We start from the raw sequence: 8,584 nt of genomic DNA on the forward strand, positions 1-8,584 counted from the left end.
TACATTAATACACATAGAAGTGAATTTGTCCCAATGCTTTCGGTCCCCTAAAATGAAGGGACTATGTACAAAAAGTGCTGTAATTTCTAAACAGTTCCCCTGATATGGATGAAAAAATACCCTCAAATTAAATCTGACAGTCTGCACTTTAACCTCATAGTCATTGTATCATTTCATATCCAAAGTGCTGGAGTACAGAGCCAAAACAATCTAAAATGGGTCACTGTCCCAATACTTTTGTAGCTCACTGTATTTCTTCAAATGTTTCATGGAGCTCTCATTTGGACAGGTTTCTATTGCACGGTTTAAATAAGCCCTGAATAGATTAATCGACACAAGGACCACAGTTGCACAATGGTCCACAGTGGTCACAATTGTCATCTCAGAACATTAAGACACTGCAAATTAAGGGGGATATATTAAAAGTGAAGCTATTGCTTACATAGGGAGGGAGGGAAGACATACTGTAGTCAATGTTAGATAGGAGAGGTACCAGAACTAGGGACCAGGAATTTGGAAGTCCAGAATATTCCCCAGAATAGGAGGAGGGGGAACGGCGGGAAGGAGCAGAGGAGAGGAAAGAGCTGGTCACTTGGGACGTACAGTAGAAGGCACAAGGGAAGAGAAAGAGTAGCAGGGAAAACACCTTCAGATGCACAGAACACACCCCATTCCACCAACTAGAAATAGCAAATACTCTATCCCTTTTCACAGTCCAATGCAAAATTAAATAATCAGGGTTGAGGTCTGTTTAATTCCCACTGAGTCTATTCAGAAAGTACATTGACATTCAATTTGTTGATCAGAAGTATTTTCAGGAAGTATTTATGTATTGAATAAAATTGTTCTGAATTGATTTACAATGGAAAAAGCCTCAACCATGAATCATGGAGGTACCCATGTTGCCAAAAGACGTAGACTATATTAAACCGTAATATATATGGTAGAATGTGTGAATAGAATGTGTGACAGCATTGAAGTGAAAAAATATAGGTCGCATTAGGCTAGGATTGTAGGCCAGGGATGGGAAACTCCAGTCCTTGGGGGCCTGATTGGTGTTACACGTTTACCCCAGCCCCAGCTAACACACCTGACTCCAATAATTAACTAATCATGGTCTTCAGTTTAGAAAAAGTGTGACACCAAGCAGGACTGGAGTTTTCCCTCCAGGCAAAATAAGTAATACAGTTTCATTGGGACACTAAAGCAGTATACTGACACAGACGGTCAATGATACAGGCTATTTAAAAAGACCAGGTCTACAAGCAGGGTCAACAACAGGCCAAAGAACACAACATGGGATGTTAGAAGGGTTATGCTCATGCATGGAAACTGCAGAAAACCAATAGAAAGATGATTTACAACTGCCTGTTGTCAATGGACGGCCTCTCAATTCACTTTTAGTCTAATTTGCTATCATGTTCAGCTTCTTATTACGTGAATGTAAGTGTTTACAGAAAAAGTAAAGACCCATTATTTTAATCTTTGGAGGCTTCAAAATGTGATTTGATTGAAATGATTTTGATAAATGAAATGACAAATTATTCAATGGTGAATAACAATAGTTGACATCTGAGAGAATTGAGAATGGAATTTAGAGTTAAAGGGAAATGTCAGAATTTTTTTACTTCATATTCATTCTCCAGAATCCCCCCAACATCAACAAATGTGAAAATAATGAATTTCTACATTTTGTAGTCAAAAAGACAGAGGAAGATAGTTGTTTCCAATGACATCATCAACCAATTAGTAGACAATTAGTAGGCAATTAGTAGACAATGCCTACTCATAATTGATTCAAATCACATGATGCACACCGATGATGTCATTGGAAACACTTATCTTCCCTCTTTTTTCAAACAAAACATAGAAACGTGCCATTTTCAAATGCAGTATGTTGATGTTGGGGTGGTGCTGGAGATGATAAATATGAAGCTCAAAATTGAAATGCCCCTTTAATTTGACTTTAATCTAATAGTGGAGGTGCATAAAGATGGACCTGTGCACTTATGCCTCATCTCTGTATTGTACATTGCTCTCCTTTACTCTTTATTTGTGTGTCGTCATTAGCTAAGTATACATGAATCAAATTTGAGCTCCAAGATGCCGGCAATTTGAGAAACCGAAAAAGTATATTGTGCTTATTTATTGGCGCGTTGAACCATGTCGCGTGCCATAGTTTATAAACTAAGTGGACAGTGGTAAAACAATAACATCATATCTGAATTCTGACATCTTTATGCACCTTTGCCATATGACCCTCATAATGACTCATACAAATGCTCATACAATTTGTACAGCACATTAGCACTATGAAAGCATCCCGAGACCCATGAATTATGTCATCAATAACCCAATGAATTTCACTACAGCTATGTCAAATACCATACCACTCCTTCCACATTGTCATAACAACTGTCATATGTCCACTCCGCTCAATTAAAGTGATATTCAATTTTCAAAAGATACTCATTGGTGAATCCACTTTGTAAAGAAAAGGCTTAGTTCCTTTCCTTCATTGTCCATTGACACCAGTTCTTCTACGTAAAATTATGGGGGTGTCATTCATTCCCCAAGGTAGCATATCTAGATCTACCTTTTCTCCTCTTTCCCCCGGGTCGCCTTTCTCTCCCCTTAAGCCTGGCAACCCCTGCAAAATACAACTAGTTCAGTACTGGTGCCCTGGGGAGTGAATCTGATAAGCCTGATCTAGGAACAGTGTAGATAGAACATCCAAGGAGGGTCACTTCTCTCTCTGACAATGTTACAACCCTAGAAAGGCGAGAAGATGAACAGAGAGTAGGAGGAAGAGAGAGGGACAATAAAAGAGATACAAAAAGAACACAAGGGAATGTGCATTATGGAGGAAATGAAGGTACTCAGTGAGAAAGACAGACTAGTGCTGTCATTTTGACAGCCTTATACATCCAGTATATTTGCAGAATGTACTTTGATACAGTGTACATTCACGATGAAATGAAATGACTCCTCTTCAAGAACACATTAAGAAATAACAGCATGCAATATAGGATACAGATATCACAGGTCTGACAGGGACAGACAGAACTGCCTCACTCACATCAAGGCCAGGTGTTCCAGCCGCTCCCTGAAAGTAAACACAGGATAACCTAAGAGCTTTTTTAGATACTGTACTACATGTTTTAAGCTAGTTACAAACTTGTAAGACTGATATAAGATTGTGTTTGTTATTAGAACTGTTTGTGTGTTGGCTGGGGTTTTGTTTTTATCAGAGCACACTTACAGGAAGTCCATAAGGTCCCCTTGGCCCGAGTTCACCTGCAGCTCCTCTCTCACCCTGACACAAGCACAAATAGGCATCACAGTTTCACAACACAGGCAACCTTTCTTATATCATATCATTTATCACACACTTACTCTGTCCCCCTTTGGCCCGGCTGGACCGGAGGGACCAACAGGCCCGTCCATACCCTGTGGAGAGGTGGACACAATCGTAAGCAATACCCTCAGGTAAGAAAACACTTTGGTCAGACTACATTCCCATATACTGTACCATAATGTTGACATGGTCCACCCTAACCTTTCCTCATGGAAAAGTGTGTGTGGGGGGGAGGGGGTCGTCATGAAACTCACCCTAATTCCAGGCTTGCTGTCCAAGCCGGAGGCTCCCTTTGCCGTTATGGATGTATGAGTGACATGAACAAGGCGGAATTAATACAAGATGAACAGTGAAAAGAACACTTATTGTTTAAGGTTGTTATTGGGACAGGGGGGAAAACAAAACAGTGTTTACCCTATATTAATTTAGCAGTGGCGGGTCACCACTCGTTTTCAGTGTAAACTTAAACGACTAAAACCAGATACTAAAACCACAAAAAATCTGTACATGCACACATACAGTTGAAGTCAGACGTTTACATACACTTAGGTTGGAGTCATTAAAAACTTGTTTTTCAACCACTCCACAAATTTCTTGTTAACAAACTATAGTTTTGGCAAGTCGGTTAGGACATCTACTTTGTGCATGACACAAGTCATTTTTCAAACAATTGTTTACAGACAGATTATTTCACTTATAATTCACTGTATCACAATTCCAGTGGGTGAGAAGCTAAGTTGACTGTGCCTTTAAACATCTTGGAAAATTCCAGAAAATGATGTCATGGCTTTAGAAGCTTCTAAAAGGTTAATTGACTCGAATGATTGACATCATTTGAGTCAATTGGAGATGTACCTGTGGATGTATTTCAAGGCCTACCTTCAAACTCAGTGCCTCTTTGCTTGACATCATGGGAAAATCCAAAGAAATCAGCCAAGACCTCAGAATTTTTTCCCCCAAACGCCTGAAGGTACCACATTCATCTGTACAAACAATAGTACGCAAGTATAAACACCATGGGACCATGCGGCCGTCATACCGCTCCTAGAGATGAATGTACTTTAGTGCGAAAAGTGCAAATCATTCCCAGAACAACAACAAAGGACCTTGTGAAGATGCTGGAGGAAACCGGTAAAAAACTATCTATATCCTATATCGACAGAACCTGAAAGGCTGCTCAGCAAGGAAGAAGCCACTGCTCCAAAACTGCCATAAAAAAAGCCAGACTACGGTTTGCAACTGCACATGGGGACAAAGATCGTACCTTTTGGAGAAATGTCCTCTGGTCTGATGAAACACAAATAGAACTGTTTGACCATAATGACCATCGTTTATGTTTGGAGGAAAAAGGGGGATGCTTGCAAGCCAAAGAACACCATCCCAAAAGTGAAGCACGGGGGTGGCAGCATCATGTTGTGGGGGTGCTTTGCTGCAGGAGGGACTGGTGAACTTCACAAAATAGATGGCATCATGAGGTAGAAAATGATGTGGATATATTGAAGTAACATCTCAAGACATCAGTCAGGAAGTTAAAGCTTGGTCGCAAATGGGTCTTCCAAATGGACAATGACCCCAAGCAAAATGTGGCAAAATGGCTTAAGGACAACAAAGTCAAGATATTGGAGTGGCCATCACAAAGCCCTGACCTCAATCCCATAGAAAATTTGTCGGCAGAACTGAAAAAGCGTGTGCGAGCAAGGAGGCCTACAAACCTGACTCAGTTACACCAACTCTGTCAGGAGGAACGGGCCAAAATTCACCCAACTTATTGTGGGAAGCTTGTGGAAGGCTACCCAAAACGTTTGACCCAAGTTAAACAATTTAAAGGCAATGCTACCAAATACTAATTGAGTGTAAGTAAACTTCTGACCCACTGGGAATGTGATGAAAAAAATAAAAGCTGAAATTATCACGACTTCCGCGAAGTCGGCCCCTCTCTTGTTCGGGTCGGCATTCAGCGATCGCATCCACCGGCTTTTTAGCCATCGCCGCTTCACCATTTTTCATATATCATTTTGTCTTGTCTTGTTCTCATAACACCTGGTTTTCAATTTCCCAATTAAGCTACTTGTATTTAACCCTTGTGTCCATCATGTTTCTGTGTGTATTGTATCATGTTGCTGTGGTGTCTTTTTACGCGCTTTACTTTTGTTAAGTTCTGTGTTTTTGAGCGCATTTTATTTATGTTGTGCTCTCGTTTTGGAACTTTAATAAGTGCGCCTGTTTACATCACGCTACTCTCTGTAACGGCTGTCATCGGAAGAAGGTGAAGACAAAACGCAGCGTGGTAAGTGTTCGTCATGTTTAATCGAACTGAACACTAAAAAGCAAAAACAACAAATAGACAACCCAAACAGCTCCGTCAGGTGCAACACACACTAAACAGAATTAAGCACCCACAACACAAAATGGGAAAACAGGCTACCTAAGTATGGTTCCAATCAGAGACAACGATAGACAGCTCCTCTGATTGGGAACCACACCAGGCCAAACACATAGAAAACCAACAACATAGAAAAAAGAACATAGACTGCCCACTCTAGTCACACCCTGCTAACCAAAATAGAGAATAAAAAACCTCTCTATAGCCAGGCATGACAGTACCCCCCCCCAAAGGTGCGGACTCCGGCCGCAAAACCTGACTCTAAAGGGGAGGGTCCGGGTGGGCCTTCCTTACGGCGGCGGCTCGGGTGCGGACCCTCGCAGCGGGCCCCGGACTGAAGACCCTCGTAGAGGCACCACTGGACTGAGGGGGCCTTCTGGACTGAGGGGCGCCTCTGGCTGACGGGCGGCTCTGGCAGCTCCGGACTGACGGGCGGCTCTCGGCAGGGCTCCGGACTGACGGGCGGCTCTGGAGCTCCGGACTTATGGGCGGCTCTGGCAGCTCCGGACTTACGGGCGGCTCTGGCAGCTCCGGACTGATGGGCGGATCTGGCAGCTCTGGACTGACGGGCGGCTCTGGCAGCGCCGGACAGGCGGGAGACTCTGGCAGCGCCGGACAGGCGGGAGAACCTGGAGGGAGGAGACGGAGAGACAGCCTGGTGCGTGGGGCTGCCACAGGACCCACCAGGCTGGGGAGACCTATAGGAGGCCTGGTGTGTGGAGGAGGCACTGGATGGACCGGGCTGTGGGGGAGCACTGGAGCTCTGGTGCGCAGCCTTGGCACCACTCCTCCAGGCTGGATGATCACTTTAGCCCAGACCCTCCAGAGTGCAGGCACAGGTTGAACCGGGCTGTGGGGGAGCACTGGAGATCTGGTGCATACTACTCGCACCTCTCCCTTAGGCTCAATGCCCACATTCGCCCGGCACGGGCGGAGCGCAGGCATAGGACGCACTGCACCCTCCCAGCGCCCCGGGGAGACACAGCACGCAAAGCCGGCTCAGGATACCCTGGGCCAAAACGGCGTACCGGAGACCAGACACGCTGAGCCGGCACAACACGTCCTGGCTGGATGCCCACTCTCGCATGGCACTTGCGGGGGGCTGGCCTATAGCGCTCCGGGCTATGAGCGCGTACTGGCGACACCGTGCGCTTGACCGCATAACACGGTGCCTGACCAGTACTGCACTTCTTCCGGTAAGCACGAGGAGTTGGCTCAGATTGACTCCGCCAATCTCCCCGTGTGGCCCCCAAACATTTTTGGGGGGGCTGCTTCTCGTGCCTGTCGCGCTGCCGTGCTAACTCCTCATATCGCCGCCGCTCAACTTTAGCTGCCTCCAGTTCTTCCTTGGGGCGGCGATATTCCCCAGCCTGTGCCCAGGGTCCCTTACCATCCAAAATCTCCTCCCATGTCCATGAGTCCAGATAACGCTGCTGCTCGATACCACGCTGCTTGGTCCTTGGTTGGTGGGTGATTCTGTAACGGCTGTCGTCGGAAGAAGGTGAAGACCAAAACGCAGCGTGGTAAGTGTTCGTCATGTTTAATAGAAACTGAACACTAAAAAGCAAAAACAACAAATAGACAACCGAAACAGCTCCGTCAGGTGCAACCCACACTAAACACTAAACAGTCTATCGTTGTCTCTGATTGGGAATAATACTTAGGTAGCCTGTTTTCCATTTTGTGTTGTGGGTGATTCATTTCTGTTTAGTGTGGGTTGCACCTGACGGAGCTGTTTCGGTTGTCACTTTGTTGTTTTTGCTTTTTAGTGTTCAGTTTCTATTAAACATGACGAACACTTACCACGCTGCGTTTTGGTCTTCACCTTCTTCCGACGACAGCCGTTACACTCTCCTGCACCTGACTTCGCCTCTTTTACACACGCTGACAGAAATAAGTAATTCTCTCTACTATTATTCTGACATTTCACATTCTTAAAATAAAGTGGTGATCTTAACTGACCTAAGAAAGGGAATTTTTATCAGGATTAAATGTCAGGCATTGTGAAAAAACTTAGTTTAAATGTATTTGGCTAAGGTGTATGTAAACGTCTGACTTCAACTGTATAAAGTATGTAGAAAAGATAATGGAGCTATATTTTTTTTTTTAAACAAGATCATCTTTGAGAACTAACAACTACCTAAATTAAAACTAGACAGTCAAAGAAAATCTAAAATAAAAAAAAATGCATGATTTTGATTTTATTATGACGTTTGAGTCAATCAAATAGCATAAAAACACGGCATAAGCCATGGCAAAATGTGTAGAATTGCCTTAAATGAGGTTTAAAGCTGAATTCGTTTCTCAGCCCCATGACACAATGTGTAGAATTGCAGGAAATGTGCTTTAAAACAGCAAAATGTTGTCTCTGCTGCCAAGAGGAGAGCCTGTAAAATGTTTGGTCTGAGACTGCACGCTCCCCACCCCTACGCTAACTTTGCCACCACTGGTGAAAGAAATCCTAGGGGAAACACTGCAGGGAGGTTGAAGTGCTGTTGGCACAAGCAGGCGAAGGAGAGAGAAAGACACACGCAGGAGAAGGACAGCCAGACAGATACGACACAAAACGAGACACAAATAAATCTATGCTGTGCGGAATGCACACAAAGAGCAGGAATTAGACCAGGGGCTGAACGCAGAGGAGAGGGTGTTTGGGGTGGAATGGAGGACAGGGTTGTGGTGGTGAGATGATTTCTCAGGATGGGACTGAGTGTTGTACTTACGGGAGGCCACAGAGGTCCTCTGTCCCTGTTGCCCTGACTCCCACGCGTTACTCCCTTCAGACCATGATTCCCAGCCCCCCTAAATACAAGAAGAGTGGCAGAGTTAGACTTAGAGCAAGG

At 44.4% G+C, this 8,584-nt stretch overlaps 1 protein-coding gene across 9 annotated transcripts in view; it reads right to left on the bottom strand.

Moving 5' to 3' along the window:
- Positions 1–8,584, bottom strand: part of LOC111960057 (collagen alpha-1(XXV) chain) — a 394,437-nt gene that overhangs the window by 11,037 nt on the left and 374,816 nt on the right. For 5 of the 9 annotated variants that reach the window (XM_070437770.1, XM_070437776.1, XM_070437777.1 and 2 more), the window contains exons 29-32: positions 3,613–3,648; positions 3,397–3,450; positions 3,263–3,316; positions 3,080–3,106 (exon numbers count right to left, since the gene is read on the bottom strand). In XM_070437770.1, the coding sequence (XP_070293871.1) occupies positions 3,080–3,106; positions 3,263–3,316; positions 3,397–3,450; positions 3,613–3,648 (171 nt within the window). Of the gene's footprint in view, positions 1–2,596; positions 2,651–3,079; positions 3,107–3,262; positions 3,317–3,396; positions 3,451–3,612; positions 3,649–8,584 lie in introns of all 9 variants that reach the window. The other 4 variants (XM_070437769.1, XM_070437775.1, XM_070437771.1 and 1 more) reach the window with 1 other exon arrangement.

Source organism: Salvelinus sp. IW2-2015, linkage group LG37, assembly GCF_002910315.2.
Source record: "Salvelinus sp. IW2-2015 linkage group LG37, ASM291031v2, whole genome shotgun sequence".
NCBI classification, from domain to species: Eukaryota; Metazoa; Chordata; class Actinopteri; order Salmoniformes; family Salmonidae; genus Salvelinus; species Salvelinus sp. IW2-2015.